At 39.8% G+C, this 17,123-nt stretch overlaps 1 protein-coding gene across 1 annotated transcript; it reads left to right on the top strand.

The window, feature by feature from the left end:
- The first annotated feature begins 374 nt into the window (after window positions 1–374).
- Window positions 375–6,299, top strand: LOC141634115 (protein SMAX1-LIKE 6-like). The gene is made up of 3 exons (XM_074446412.1): window positions 375–1,773; window positions 3,533–3,779; window positions 4,041–6,299. The coding sequence occupies exons 1-3, from the start codon at window positions 602–604 to the stop codon at window positions 5,700–5,702; spliced, it is 3,081 nt and encodes a 1,026-aa protein (XP_074302513.1). The 5' UTR covers window positions 375–601; the 3' UTR covers window positions 5,703–6,299.
- The last annotated feature ends 10,824 nt before the right edge of the window (window positions 6,300–17,123 follow it).

Here is a 17,123-nt window from a genome sequence, read left to right as displayed (position 1 = left end):
TCAGTGTGAGTCAATAAGGGTAGTCTTGGAATTTCGCGTAAAATTGTTACTTAACAAGTCGGAAAATAAGAAAAACAATGCTCGAGTTAAAATACGGTGGTGATTGGGAATATACAATGAACTTTGGGGATTATTTGTAAAAACGCAAATACATAGTGGTAATTTGTAAAAATACGTAAATACGTGGCAGTTATTTGTAATTTTTCCTTATTCAAATTATCAATTTTACCAAATCTACACAAATACGCCTAAATAAAACCGATTAATCCGTTCCAAAACCACTCTCTTGGACATAAAAGTGGGACTAACCCAATCAGCAGCATCTAGGGCCATGGATGCGTATTTCCACCGCAATAAATAACAACAGATATTTCACCAAACCATAGTCATTATGTACTACTGTCTACTACATGACTCTATAATCTTTTAGACAAACCAACAAAAATTGATTAATTATGAATGTAACCTCAAAAAACACAAACACCCAAACCTAAAAACCCAATTCCTTCCTTAGTCTATTCCTCCCCAATTTATTTCCAAGTTTCACTTTTTACTCAAAGCAGTATTTTTTAGAACAATTACCGTCTCCGGGGGAACGGTGATGCCGACGCCGGTGACAACAGCGAGGCAATGTCTAACAGACGAAGCAGCACGCGCACTAAACGACGGCGTTTCAGTAGCAAAGCGACGTAACCACGCCCAAACGACGTCGTTACACGCAGTTTCCGCCTTACTTTCCCCTTCCTTCTCTCTCCTCCGCGACTCGCTTTCACGCGCTAGAAGCAGCGCGTACTCTCCGCGTCTTCAGCTACGCGCTCTAGACCTCTGCGTTTCCGTCTCCCTTGACCGACTTCCTACCTCAAAATCCTCGAATTATACTGAAGTAAATGACGATTGTGCCCCTCCGATATCGAATTCGCTTATGGCCGCCATTAAAAGATCTCAAGCTCATCAACGTCGTCAACCTGATATGTATCACCTCTCTCAAATCAATCAAATTTATAATAGTAATAATAATAACGGAGCGTTGTCGATTTCGTGTATTAAAGTTGAATTGAAGCATTTTGTGTTGTCAATTTTGGATGATCCGATTGTAAGTCGTGTTTTAGGCGAGGCCGGGTTTCGGAGCTCCGATATTAAGTTAGCGATAATTCATCCGCCGCGGTGGTCGGCGGCGGGGATCATTCCGAGACGTCCGCCGTTGTTTTTGTGTAATTTTACGGGTTTCGGAGTCAGTGTCGATGAGAATTGTAAAAGGATAGGGGAAGTAATGGTGAGGAAGAAAGGCGAAAAGAATCCTGTGTTGATCGGTGTTTGTGCTAATGATGCGGTAATTAGGTTTAAGGAAAATGTAATTAAAGGAGGAGTTACAGTAATTAAGGAGTTAATTAGAGTTAAATTAGTGTGTTTAGAGAAGGAGATTAAGGAAAGAGATAGGTTAGGGTTGGAGGTTAAGATTCAGGAAGCGAAATTGAAGGCGGAGGAGAGGACGGAGACGGAGACGGAGGAGGCGGAGGGGATTAAGGTTGTGGTTAGTTTGGGGGAGATTAGTGAGTTAATTAGTGATAATGAGGCGGTGATTAAGAAGGTGAGTGGATTAGTGGAGGAATGTGGGAATAAGGTGAGGTTAATTATGGAAGCAAAGTATTATGAGATGTATAGTAAATTAATTGGGTGTTTTCCTAATGTTGATAAAGATTGGGATCTACAACCGTTACCGATTACGGCTCCTTCTTCTTCGTCTAGTACTACGTCTTTCGATCCTAAATCCAGGTCGGTTTTATGTTTTTTCCCTCTCATCTAATTGTTTTTTGGATCGGTATTTTAACCTTATTTAAATAAGGAATAGTTATTATTTTTAACTCCCTTATACAGAGTTGTTAGGTCCGTCTCAGTTAATTGTTTTTTTAGCGGTATTTTAAGCATAGTACGAGTACTTATTTATTGCAATTGTTTGACGGGGTGCATAGGTTGTTATAAGGCCGTTATACTTAACAATTGTAGTTACTTTATGTACGAGTACTTGTGTAACTATGTTAGCTAGCTGCTCATGTAATTATACTCTCCCCGTTCTATTCATTTGTTTATCTTTGATTAAAATACTTATTAGAAAGAATATTAAAGATAAACAAATGATTGAGAGGTAGGGAGTAGTATCATTTTACGGTTTCCTTGTTATTGTTGTTATGATTTGTTGATCAGCTTACTTTATAAAGTTATCTGCCATCTTTTTGGTGAACTATAAATTCAGCATATATTGTTACTTTAAAAGAATTTAAGAGACGTTCTCATTTATTTTTTTGGGATGAAGAGACCACAATCGTACCTTTTTACCAGGTGCATATTGCATAAACCCTCGAGTATAACGTATAAAGTATGTATGTTGGGACGTTGGGTGACATACTCGAAGTCTAGAAGACATTGTCTCAGCTCATTAAATAACCCCATAAGATAAGATTGTTCTTGGAAGGCTTGAACCTGTAACCTCAATTTTTCATCCTTGATAGTAGGACGTAAAAGAACGTCTCACACCGTAAGACAGTGTTATTCTATAATGTGTATTGAATGAAAAATAAGGACATTAGGACATGTATAATGTTTGGTAAACATAAGATAAGTTGATTGTGATTGTCAACAAATTTCTAGAAAGCACCACAAACCACTAATTTAAAATGTTTGTCAACTTCCGACTTCTATTTGAGTAAAGTGAAAGCTCCCCAATAAATAATTGCCAAATAGCCCTATATATTTGGTAATATTTCTTTATTTGGGGATGTTTGTAGGTTGTGAGTCACTTGTCAGCTTTGTCACATGTTCTTTATACAAAAATGACATAAATATACATAACTTCCTAGGATGTTCATGTAACACAAATACTATAGTAAGAGTATAAAATAATTTTTTTTTGTTTTGTTTTGAGTTTGGTCAATTACATCATTCTTCTGATTATTATATTAGTGTGCTGATGAAAACAATGGAGAATGTTTATAAAATATATGTTTGCATTGACTAGAGTATTTATTGTAACAAAAAGTTTTGTTCTTTCAATAATTTGTACAAGTAGTGTGTGAGACGGCAAATGTTTAACCAATAAAAGGACGGTCTTAATGTAAGACGGTCCTATTTTATAATTTGGGATGTTATTTAATTTGTCTATGAAAGTTTTTGATGATGGTTATTAGTTAGGCAAGAGCCACTTTTGGCACCTCCAAAATCATCCTCCACCACATCTACTAACTTAAATTCCTTGGGATTAATGACATATATTTAGTGCTCGGTATAAAGAGAGTCATAATCGATGCTAACGGGGTTTGATTCCAAGTTCTATAAATTATAAGTATGTCTATTATCCTAAGCTAACTTTGTTCCGAAGTACAAATATTTATATGTTGTTCTGTGTTTGTTGATGATAGACTTATGTGGATAGAATACGGCCGAGTCACTGAGTGTCAAAAATTTGAACCATTTGTGTGAAAATTGAGCCTCTGACTGTTATTAATCTGACAGTTGCATGAACTTGATGTACTTACAGTTTAATGGGGTCCTTTGTTCCATTTGGAGGTTTCTTTCCAATGCCTTCCGACTTCAGAGCTCCATTAACTGCTGTGAGACAGCCGTTTATTCGATGTAATGCGTGCAATGAAAGTTATGAGAGGGAGCTACGTGCTGCCCTGAATGAAGGGTCTGTAGTTTTGGTTTCTGGTGACCAGTATTCAAGCATGCCTTGGTTAAAAAGAGCAGAAACTGATCCTAGCAAGGCAGGAAATGCAGTAGCTCAGGTGAGCTACTCCTTTTTGAGCGCATTGGCTGTCATGACTACTCCTGCACCTTCAATTTTTTCGTTATCTTTGTTACTGATCATCGACGATAGTATTAACCCAATGACTTGCAAGAAAGTTAATATTGTATAGATGACCTACACAGAAATTTAGGCATTTTTAGAGATGCTATACTGTATGACGACCTGTATATTTATACATTGGAATAGTGGATGGCTGCAATGATTGTGTTACAAGAATTTGCTCCTACATTCAGTGCAGGTCAATGATGTCAGAACTGCAAAAATTTCATGCCTCCAGAAGAAATGGGATGATAATTGCCGACTAGTTCATCAGAAGTATCCATTTCCAATCCCACCCGTTTCCCTACCTTCCCTTCAGGTTTCCCCGCCTCTCGGCTTTCCGTTAATGGCCAATGTTCAAGGCAGTCGTAGCAGCAGCGGCGATTCTTCCTTGAACGAAAGAGCGTGCTCCAACTCAAACTCGAGTATCCAAATTGCAGCACAGAACATCTCTCCTCATCAGCAGGTCATGAAACCTGATCTCCCCAAAAGATCAATAGAAATAGCGGAGTGTCATCCACCTCATTATCCGCTGTCCACCGTCCCTGTTACTACCGATCTTGGGTTGGGAATGATTTGTACTCCCAAATCTGATAACACCAAGAAGCATTTCTTACAAGATCATGACCGTCACTCAAACCATGGTGGTCTTAATGTGGACCCTGACTTTGATGATTACAAGGCACTTTTCAGAAAATTGACTGAGGTTGTTCCATGGCAAAGCGAAGCAATTTGCAGAATTACTGAGATAGTATCAAGTTGTCAGATTCGAAGGAGGAGTATATGGCTCAACTTTGTTGGACCCGATAAAATAGGACAAAAGAAAATTGCCCAAACCCTAGCTGATGCAATCCATGGCAGAAAAGATTATTTGATTGCTCTGAATTTAAGTTGCCTAGACAGAACTAAGATGCCCAACTCCCTTTTCCAAGTGATGAACGAGTTTGACATAAACACGAGTAGGATCACAGCGGTGGATTATATAGCTCAGGAGTTGAGCAAAAAGCCACAGTCGGTCGTCTTTCTTGAAAATGTAGACGAAGCAGATCCATTGGTTCAGAATAGCCTGACCCGGGCCATTCAAACGGGTAAATTTTCGGATTCCCGAGGGAAGGAAGTTGGGATTAATAATGTAGTTTTTGTGATGACTTCTAGAGGGACCTACAATGAGAAAAATTTGTCTCCCAGGAGGGAATTTATCAAATTTCTGGAAGAGAAGATTTTGGAAGCTAAAAACTGGGAAATGCAGTTAGCAATAAGGAGTGTGCCTTGTAGAAGTAATGAAACAACTGTGTCACTTTTATCCCCAAAATACCCTTCAGCTAAGAGGAAGCTCTCCAACTTTAGGGATTCACCCGAGGACTTAGAGGAAACACAACTACCCAACAAGATGACTAAAAAGTCCCTGGACTTGAATTTGCCGTTGGAAGATTCCATGGAGATGGATTGCTACAAAGGTGGCCCGATTTCTGACATGCCCAAAGCTTGGTTGAAAGAATTTTTAAGCCAAGTTGATGGCAATGTGGCGCTCAAGGCGTTTGATTTCGACGCCCTAGCTGATAGCTTGTTGAGGACAATGCGATCAAAACTCGAAGAAACCTTGAGCCAGGGACAAAGGATTTCGCTAGAGATTGATCATGAAGTAATGCTGCAAGTTCTTGCAGCTACCTGGTTTGCGGATGAGAAGGGAGCGGCGGATGAGTGGATCAAAGACGTTTTGGGCTCAAGCCTCTCAGAGGCGCGGGAGAGGTACCATGTGAGTGACGAGTCTGTCGTTAGACTCGGGTCATCTGAAGGTGGTGTTGTTAAAGAATGGGCTCCCGGGATTCGTCTTCCCCCGAGAATAAATCTGAGTATCTGATTGTTCCCTTTTTTATTTTTTTGTTTTGTGTAACTACATTGTAGAAGCCTTTAGCATGGTATTATTGAATTTGGGTCGTGACACTACCTTGCGACTGCATTTTGAGGCGATGTCGCAATGTAGGCTGTGTTTATAGTACAACGACCAAGATTAGACCAGGATGGCCGATTTCAAGATTAGAGGTAAAATCGATGTTTAATACCGCAGAGCTCGGGTACGAGAACGACATCGTTTTGGCTAGGTAAGGTGCTTTATATATGGATATATTGTGTATGTGATGTATTTTGGGCACAGCTAGAGAAGTGTATAAAAGCTTATGTTAGCAGCTTAGGTGTAGTATAATGTATTGGTGTGCATATATTCACGGGACCAATGTACTGGCGCACGGGATTTGTAAAGCACTTGTCAGTATAGCCTTATGAAAAGTCAACAGACAAAGAAGCCATCATTACTTTAAAAGGGCTTTTTGGGTAAAAGGGTTGTAAATCCCGTGGGAGAGTACATTACGCCCGTGAATTTATGCCCTCCCTGTATGTATGCACATCTATTTTGGATCTTGAGTTGTATGACTTGTATTTTTAAAGAGAAAATTGTTTATTATATCCTTATAAAAATCACTTTTTGAAAACTATAGTCTTATAATTTTTTTTTTTTGAAAATTATAGTCATAATATCACTCTTCTTTGAAAATTGCACTATGATGACGTTTTCGGTGTTTTTTGTTAAAATGTGACCGAAATACTCTTGTCTATTTGTTTGCCTAATTATCCAGTTCATTTCACTTTACCTCTCACTAGTTTTAAACCCGTGCAAAAACATGCACGGGTCGTGATAATATGCGCTTTTATTCGATATATGAACATATAAATGAGCGTTATTAAATTTCATTGTCGTGACTGTAACACCCCCATATACCAAGGTGCCTTACCAAGACCACCTAGTGCATGAGAATGCCATCTCGGTTGCCCGAGGTAGAGTATATCAAATAGACCATAAAAGAACGCACTTTAAATAAATAGTTTAAAGTGATTACATCAAACCAACTGCAACTGAAATAAGATACAACTGTTCAAAAAACAAAAATCCACGAAAGTAACAAATGTATTATGACAACACAGCGGAAGACTACGGCTTTGACTCGTGGTGATTTTATCCCTAGCTAATCTCATGCGCATCCAAGATATACCTGCTAGACAACTGCTCACCAGTCACCACCCACGAATGAATCATCACAGTTTTTAAAACATTTAAACGAGGTCAGTTACTGCATACACAATATAAGATAACACAACAACAATACACATACACAATTCTCCAACACCGTTACATCACCAATCCTCTGACTAGCCTGAAGGTCTAGCCCTGCCAGATTACCAGTCGCAACCAGTAATCCACTCCGCCAGTGGAGGACCGCAGCCGTTCCCACCTAAGCCCCCCTCATCTTTACCGAGCGAAAACCCATGTTCCTTAATGTGCACATCCCCTCTTGTGGCGGGTTCCACAAGTGGCGAATCAAGGGCGTGAAGCCATTCCTGTAAGTGACTTCACTCAGTCGAGGGCGCACCTGGCGAACCACAAACAACAACAACAACAACCAATTACAACATCCAACAATACCAAATCAATTACGATATAATCAAATGCCAACAACCAACAAGCATCTCATAATCATGTATATAATAATTGAGTAGGAAACCCTACCTGGAAAGCAATAACCACAAATTGACACAAGCAGCAGATCGATAGTGCTCCTCTACGAAATCACCTCATATCAACATATAATCATACAATTACAACCCATCATCAAAAATACTCCCAAACACCCCCAAATTACCCAATTAGGGTTTATCCAAAACTAACGAATTAACATAAAAACTGTACTAGGATCTTACCCACAATACGACGGTCTCAACGGTATAAAGAACTTTGAAATCCAACGACTCTAGCCCTTGGATTTGATAGCAATGCGAGAGAAGGATCTTACGTTGTTTTGTTTTCTCTTGTAAAATGTTTAGAATAAAGTAAAAAGGTAAAAGAAACAGACGGAAATGTTTATATAACCTTTTCACGCGTTGCTACCAAACCTGGCAAAAACCCGTATAACCAACTTACTCCACCAACTATGCCTACCTCCACAACATGGCTCACGATATCGTATCAACTACATTATAGCCTCTCGACACTAACTCCATACACTACCGAATATCATCCACAAACGCCACACATGGTTCCGCCTCACTAACGAATTATCCACTAGCAAATCCAATATCAAGACAATCCACCAAGCGAGATCAACCACCAAACGGAATGTTACATTCTACCACCCTTAAAATGAACTTCGTCCTCGAAGTTTACTCATACTCATAAACATCATAACCCAAACTATCAACACTATCGAAATTTATTCACACCCATAAACATTATACTACTACCAGCACTGCCATGACCTTTAATAATATCAACCACAATACAAATCCATCCTTTATTTTTCACCAAGACCTAAACTTCCAAATATACCAAACTTCCAAATATATTGCAACATGTATGACCATCAAACTCTCTTTGTCGCATCCTACTCCTCTTAAGATAAATATTACGTACTCGTAACCCACTAATACTAGATCCTTAGCTATATCTTCTCATTATCCTCATCACCACCGCATGTCAACGATAATCACTTATAACTGCAACACCTACAACCATGCCTATATCCAGGGCTCTCTTTCTCTAACAGTTCTCATATCTCAAATCATTCTGCACTCCATCTAACCTATACCACAAAATCCTCAGCATAACCATTATTCCAACTCTTCAACATTACCGCAAAATGACATACTTCTTTATACATGCACTTATCTCCACAATCATAACTCACGATCCACAATTGTTACACATACTCACACTAGATCCTCAAGTTCTTTTTATTGCCTTAAAACTTCTCCGTAACGTAACATGATACTTATTCCCAACACCCTATACCCACTGTCCCAATAAAATTGCTGCTTCCAGTTTAGCACACACACATTTCACAAAACTCTTGCCACAACTATGTCAACCAATGCCTCATCTAAAACAAGATCAAAAGTACTCTAACAACCTCTCACAACTGTGTCCCATTAACAGAATATCACTATACTATGACAACAACGGAAATGTACGCAACTCTCTTCCATATTATACTCTACCCCCCACTTCCAAGCCGAAACTGGTAATAAACATCAATAAACAAAACAACAGTCTATATGTCCAAACCGAAACTCACAGGAAACAGCAGTAAACAAAACAACAATCTATATAACTGGTATACACTTTCGAAAACTAGTCTCATAAGTATCCCGCCTACTCCACCACAACCGATGACGGCATCGCAACACCGCCACCAACAGCCGCACCGCAGCGCAAAAATACTCGCATCACAACACGAAGTTCCGTGCCCAAGGCACAACAACCACATCGATAGTCATCGCAACTTATACAATCCCAAAAACACTGACTCAGTATAACTTCCTTGACAAGAAACTTCCTTAAAACCGCTTTACTAAAACACGACGCAACATACCACACAGAATAAACAGATAATAACCTTATGAATATTATCCATACTATTACTCATGAGGTCGGAACCTCACATTATCACTGACAGATATCATACATACACATACAAGTATAACTAGCCATTCCCGATCACCCAAATTATCACTTTTTGAATATCATCCTATTAGGTTACCGTACACAACATATGACACGGAACACTCAGATAACGACTTTATAACTATCACACCATGCCACTACTCGTGAGGTCAGAACCTCACACAAACATTTACACACATCATAGACCCATAATCGAATCTAACTAACCAATCCCGATCACATAAGTTACAACTTGTTAATGGGTATCTCTCACTCAAACTGAAACGCATATGCCGTACATAACTCATTCTCCCGTCGCATAAATGCCACCACCTGACACATGTAACCATATCATAAATACCCAACTACTAGCAACCACCTCCTATAACCACATCGTATACTCCTCCGCAACCATACATACCAATCCGGCCTGCACAAAATCAACCTCTCTAGGACGGCTATTTTCTCTATTTAACGTCATCCTTAACCACTAGTAATAACATCATTATACCACCATCTTTCGTATAACAAATCTCTTTCACTCACCCCCTATTATCAAACAACAAATCTGTCAACAAAATTTTCCTGAACATTCATTCCAATTCTATCCTTAATTGTATCGTCACCCAACTCACCACCAAAATCTCATATCGTGCTAATACTTTGCAAACTTTTTACTTTCCTTAATTCTTCGAAACTCATGGTTAACATGTTGTCTTGAAATTCCTATATAAACCATTAACTGACACCCTCATGATAGTATCATACATCTCGATGATTCCCTACTTCCATATCGCATAACTCCGGTCAACATTCTCTTAGTTTACTCCCCTCATTCTTTTACTTGTATACTTGACATAATCAATTAACAATTCAACTCCTTATTCCTACTACGTAACTCTTTAGTGCTCCGGTTACCTTATCATTGTTCCTAAACTCAAATTCCATTAATTCAAATCAGTACCTTCTCACTCTTTCATACCATGAATGCTCTCTCATCATGTTACTCACTCACACTTGCCACCAATCAGTTCACACAATCAACGTTTACCCTTCAATTAATTGCATCTCCTTTAACATCTCTAGAAACTAAAATTCATCTCATACCGTTAATTTCCCATTGAATTACACACGAAGCTCACCTCTTAATAATCCAAATTGCCAAACTCGGCCACTATCCCATATCGCGACATAACTCGATCTAAGCTCATTATACACCATTCGTTTCCATCCTTCTACAAGGACGTTCCATCACATATATCTCTAACCAACATAATCCTAACCATGTCCCTCCATAATCCTTACACACCCCAAGTTGCCACTATTCACATCCCTCATTTCAATCTTTTCATTCTCACGTTCCTTAAACTTACATAACTCCTTGCCAATATTCACTTACCTTTACATTACTCAAACTCGCAATTATATCACCCACCACATCTCACAAAACATGCTCCTTGCCTCGATAAACTCATCAATCTTCCTTTTCCTTTTCCACTGTCCCTCACAACCACATATAACTCCTGTCCTCCCCACCAAATTCATACTCACCATAAGGTGCTACTCCTTACATCATAAGATTGGGTAACTTACGCATCAGGACCAACACATATGTAAAACAATGCATAAAGAAATAAAATAAAATCTTTGAAATAATTATGTCATGTAGGGAGGTAAAAAAAATAAGCATAAGACCAATACAAGGGTCACTAGATCGAGTACGGCCTACTCGATCGAGAAGGTGAAGATCAGAAGCACGTACAATAAATTACCAGGGCTACTCGATCGAGTTAGGAGTACTCGATCGAGTACGAAGATGTGTACTCGATCGAGTAAGGACTACTCGATCGAGTACCCTACGCAGTTCTCAGCACTGCCCAATTTTCGTAAAATGGTCATATCTCACTCGTTTCTTAGTCATTTTGGGTGTGTGACCTATCGTTAGAATCGTAAGAGGAGAAGCTATCACCTCCAAGTGAAATCACATCAATATCATATATTAATCTCAAGTTATAATAGTTAAAAGACAACTTCTCTGTAATCGATGTGATACCCGTCCTATAAGAGACCCGTTGACCGTCGTTGACTGACCTTAGACACCTATCTAGACCTTCGTAAACCTTACCAGTTAACCTTGTGATGTTTTAACCCTTTGAAGTTTTGGTTACTCGATCTAGCGGAGGCTACTCGATCGAGTAGCTTAGTCACTCGATCGAGCAGAGGCCACTCGATCGAGTAAGTTATTTACTCGATCGAGTAACGAGAGTTCAGCAAGGAATTATAAATCGTGATATCGTGAAACCTAAATCATTTCTTCTCCTTCTCTCCTAAACCTAGATGTCGTCATATCACTTCTCCTTCACCATGGTTCATCTTCTTGAGGCCTTTGAGAGTGGTTACACCTTAGGGATGGGATGCATGAGTCGGGAAGCGGTCTTGACGCCGGATTGCTTTGTATAGGTATGTTGTCATCATCATCATCGTCTCCCTTTGTTTCAGTTGTGTTTATGGTAGTTGTAATGGATGATTATGCTGGTTGTTATAGGTGGTCATGGTGATTGCTTGTTGTCTTATGGTCGTGCGCGGAATCACTGCGGTTTTCTAAAGGTAGGTTTTCGTACTCAGTATTGTTGGTAGTCTAGAGTGTCGATTTTTGTGTATAACTGGTTTAGTGTCATTTTTGGTGGCGTGGATTGGTTATTGCTGACAGTTGTTGTTGTATAATGTGGGTGGTTGTGATTGTTTGTTTGTGGTTCGCGAGGTACGTCCTCGGCTGAGTGGAGTCACTTGCAGGAGTGGCTTCACGCCCTTGATTTGCCCTCTGTAGAACCCGCCACAGAAGGGTATGTGTACATTAAGGAACATAGGTTATCGCTCAGATTAGATGAGCGGGGCTTAGGTGGGAATGGCTGCGGTCCCCCATTGGCGGTGTGGATTACTGGTTGCGACTGGTAATCTGGCAGGACTGGACCTTCGGACAGTCAGTGGTGTGTGGGTTATTGGAAGAGATGGTGTTTGCGTATTACTGTGTGTTGTGTCTGCCTTTCGTATTTGTTCCTTCAGTTACTGACCTTGTATGGTGTTGTTCCCTTGTCTTCTTGTTTTGTGTGTGCCGTGATCCATTATGGTGAGAAGTCGGTCTTAGCAGGTTGATATCTGGGTTGTAGCTGGGTGCATGGAGGGATAAGTCTACCACGAGTCATGGCAGAGATAGTTTCATATAGTTAATAGTAGTCACGAGTTGTACCTTTTTTTTGTTTTAATCACTGGTAATTAAATATAACTGTTCTTTTATCGACATTTGATTATTACTGTCCTGGGGCAACCAAGATGGTAACACCCTTATCTGTTGGGGAAGGTCTTGTTACGGTCTTGATTTTGGGTGAGAGGGCGCCCTCATTTCAAAATCATGGCCCCAATATACTTAAGCCAGTCACCGAGAATGGGGATATCGAGTCGAGAATTGTGTGCATAGATGTGTATGATAAGTAGGTTGGAAATAGTTGTGATGGAGTCTATGGTAATGTCTAATGCGTGCAAATGGTACTGATGAACCGTGAAGGACTATGAATTGTGGAAGGTGTGTGTGGATGTGATAAAGATGGTGAATGTGACAGTAGTTGCATACGAGTGTTGGATAATATGGTGATGATAATGAGTTGTGAGTCTTTATATGTGTTTTAGTTAATAAAAGTTTTTAAGTCATATTTCGAATTGCAATGGATGAATTGTTGTGACATGTTTGAAATTTTTAGCAAACTTGAGTAGTATATGATAGTTAGTGCTAGATGGATGCTTACTGTAGTGTAATCAGCTGTTGAATGACTGAGTTAGCAAATGCGTAAGAAAACGTGGAATAATGTGTTGATTGTATATATGTATAAGCTGATATCATAGCGAATTGTCTTGCATAATATTTGATATAGGATGTAATGATATGTGTAATGTTCGGGTGGAATAGTTGTGTTACGTTTGAGTAGTAATAATGTGTGGTAATTGGAGGAAATAATCAGTGACGAATTCCAAATATACATGGGAATCGACACGAGTTGTGGTTTTGCAGGAATCGTTAACCGAATTCGTAACTTTTGACCTTATTCCTATCCTTACTCGACCGAGTACGAGTGCCTACACGACCGAGTAGACCTTCATCAATCTAGTTGTGGACTTATTAGGTCGAAAAAGTTGGAACTGCCAGCGAAAACTCGATCGAGTAGAGGCCACTCGATTGAGTACACTACTTACTCGATCGAGTAAGTGCTACAGTACCCGGACACACGTGGGATTCTTATACCTTCCCAATCTTTTTCTTCCCTTATTTCTTCATACTCTAAACCCCAATTCCCCTTAATCTCTCTTTTTCTCTCAAAACCTTGGTGAATTTGTGCTAGATCTGCTTGTTTCTCCGTGTTTAATTCGTTCCATACATTTGTTAATCATTCTAGGTAAGAATGCTCATCTTTTTCTTTGTTTTTAATCACTTAGAACCATATAAAATTGTTAGATTTTCTGAAAATTCGATTTATACTCATGTATTTTGTTTATAATTGTTGTAATATGGTATAATTACTCTAGATTGTTGATTATTGATGCTAGAAGTAGAAAAATCGAATCAATATGGGGGTATATGTGGACCGAAATTTCTAGGGTTTGGGTTGCAAATTGAATTTTGATTTGTCTTTTGAGTATGGAAGGGGAAAAATTGAGTAATGTATGTTGTGGGTATCATGTTTATTGTTTATTTTGATTAGTTTTGCCCAAAATTTTGTCTTAAAACTCCGTCTTAAAAGTGCCCCAAACTGAAATTCGCCCCAATTCTTTACGATGGTTACCTTTTTGTGAAATTATTTTGAAAGGATTAATACCTTAATTTGTTAATTGATGTTACAATTTTCATATTTTGAAAGCTATAAAGACCGTCTGTTATAAATTGTGGGAGTAGCATGCTTAAAACTTTTAGATTGTTTTGGTGAAAGTGTGTTTACATAGTTGTTCTTCTTCCATACGTGTGCATGAAAAGTTTATTTTCTCCAAGTAAGTGTCCATTTGTGTGCCTAAATGTGTTGAAACAGATGCCGAGACCTGCAGTTGGCACCCGTCAGAGTAAGAGGGGGAGGGCTTTTGAGCCCGAGGTTGGCGAGGGGAGTCAGGGACCCATTGTTCTACCCGTACCCGAGTACCCTACCGTTATCTTTGCTGAATTTAAGCAAAGAGACGCCTTTGTCGAGTTACAGAAACGTCGTATGAAACTAACCCGTTGTATCGACACCACCATGTTAGAGGACCTTAATGTAAAGATGGATGTGAGGCATATATTTGAGACTTTGGGTTTGACTGGTTTGTATCGCCTTAGGAAGCATTCCTACTCTTTATTGACCTTGGAGTTCATGAGCTCTTTCATCTATGATGTGGCAGCTAAGACCGTACAGTTTCGTCTCATGAACACTAGTTTCCTCTTGACCATGGACATGTTTGCTACCCATCTTGGCCTTACCCGACCGGAGAAGGGAGCCCTTAGGGATATGCTAGCTGAGTGTGGAGCTAGTAGTTACATGCCTTGTTTTAATGGTAAGAACGCCCCCACCTCAAGTAACATGTTGATAAATGACATTCAACATATCACTTTGAAGATCTTTCTTCGTGCCTTGACTTGTCTGCTCTATGACCGGAAGGATGTGAGTAAGTTGAACTCACATGAGGTGATGTTGCTAGTTGCTTATCTTAACCCCACCTGAGCCCCGAGAGTTTCTTACAGTGCCCCGGCCATAGTCTGTGATAGCCTAGATTTGATGGCTACCTCTGGGACCCGGTACTTGAATTGTGGTGCCATTACCACACGGTTAGCTGAGCGGTTGACCACCTTCGAGGCCTTCTCGGCCCTTACACCTTTGGCTCCATCTGTGCCTATCGTGGACCGAGACTACTTCCTCGACCAGAAATGGTTGAGAACTTTGGAGGGTGGTGGGTTAGCATGGAGAGTATGGGGTATGAGTTGGATGAGGATACCTGACCCCGAGCACTTCCCTGTGACTGAGCCTTTGATAGCGGCAGTAGTGGCATCGGACTCCGATGATGATGAGGAGGCTCCTACTCGGCAGTACTACCTCATTGATGATACCATTTTGGAGGTGATGCAGGAGCCGACTAAGGGGGATCAGGCTAGACCTGAGGATCGGCGACCTAGAGTGGGGAGGGGTCCGAGATCGGTGAGGGAGAGAATCGCTAAGACCTAGCCACAGCAGCCCGTGCCTCCACAGCATTAGTTTCCCAGTTACCCTTCGTTCTTTAGTCCTGAGATGCGGGTGAGCGAGCTTACAGAGAGGGTATCTACCACTTTGACGCTCCGGAACCTACACGAGATGGCTTACGTGCCGGGCATTGGGACCGCCTCGGCCCAACCGGTGTGGTGGTGAGGTATTGGAGATGATAGTAGAGTCTTCCACTCTTTTGGCGTGGATCCGACTACATGGGGGGGAGCCTCAGAGCTACCCATTTGGTTGTTTGGCACCGTGGCGAGTGGGAGTAGATGCAGGCACAAGCACTACCACAGGCGAGGGGACAGAAGGAGCTGGTATATCCGGAGGAGATGGCGGAGATGAGGAGATGGAGGAGCCGACATTGGATTGATGTTCTCTCTTTGTTTTATATATATATATATATATATATATATATATATATATATATATATATATATATATATATATATATATATATATATATATATATATATATATATATATATATATATATTGTCTCATGGATTTGTCGTACTTAGTACTTGGTTGGGTGGTACTTTTGATACACTTTTGGTTTTTATTTGGCCATAAGGTCGTATTTTGGATGGTTTTAGGAGGTTTTATGCAGGTGGTTGGTGTCGGAAACGAAATTTTGACTTATAAATTTTTTCTAGGTTTTCCAGCATACCCATTGGAGGATTTTGACCTGTGGCTACTCGATCGAGTGCCCCTCACTCAATCGAGTAACTGCAGGTGTGATTTAGAAATGCTCTCTGGACTCGACGTACTCGATCCAGTAGATGATAAACTAGATCGAGTAACGTCAACTCGATCGAGTGACTTCTAAGCTCGATCGAGTGCCCCTGTATGTTGGTTATTTCGTTCAAACTTGTTTTGGGTCTTCATGCTTGTGGATTTTGTTGATAGTATGTTCTTTTGTCACTGTTGGTGATCACGTTGTCGTGTTTCAAGTATGGTTTCTACGATATAAACATGGTTTTGTGCTTTCACCCTTGTTGAGATCATAAATTGAATTGCCGCAGGTAACATGTTGAATGGTGGTTTTAATTTTGTTGCGTGTTTTATAATGCCGCATAAGAAGCTAATCGATGTCGTATATAATAACGGGATAACGGAATGTGTAATTATATTGTCCACTTTTCATATGGTCTTAATATGCAAGGTTCATATTTCTGTCATAGCAAGGAAGTACCATGTTCGTTGTGAGTCTCAATATATAGTTTTATTTGACTAAATCTTATTCAAGAAACTAACAGCTAACTAAATCTAATCCTAGGATTAGTTTTATTTGACTAACCTACCGAATCCTACTCGTATCATCTAGTCTATTGGTTCGTAATGTCAATGTGGAATAAAAGTAACGCCTCGTGTAATAGTTACAGTTCATCGTGAAGGTGAACTTCGGGGACGAAGTTACTTTTAAGAGGGGAAGAGTAATGTCGCATGGGAAAATGACAAAATTATGACAATCTTATAGTATTTTGAGTAGTGGAATCTTATAGTATTTTGAGTAGTTGTTTGTTAGTGATTGTTG

Source organism: Silene latifolia, chromosome Y (assembly GCF_048544455.1).
Source record: "Silene latifolia isolate original U9 population chromosome Y, ASM4854445v1, whole genome shotgun sequence".
Classification (NCBI taxonomy): Eukaryota; Viridiplantae; Streptophyta; class Magnoliopsida; order Caryophyllales; family Caryophyllaceae; genus Silene; species Silene latifolia.
Note: the sequence above shows the minus strand (reverse complement) of the source record. Positions and strands in the feature narration are given on the sequence as shown.

Coding starts and splice junctions, on each gene's coding strand:
- LOC141634115 (XM_074446412.1), top strand. CDS start 602: ATGCCGACGCCGGTGACAACAGCGAGGCAATGTCTAACAGACGAAGCA. Junction 1,774..3,532: donor TCTTTCGATCCTAAATCCAG/GTCGGTTTTATG, acceptor ATGTACTTACAG/TTTAATGGGGTCCTTTGTTC. Junction 3,780..4,040: donor CAGGAAATGCAGTAGCTCAG/GTGAGCTACTCC, acceptor CATTCAGTGCAG/GTCAATGATGTCAGAACTGC.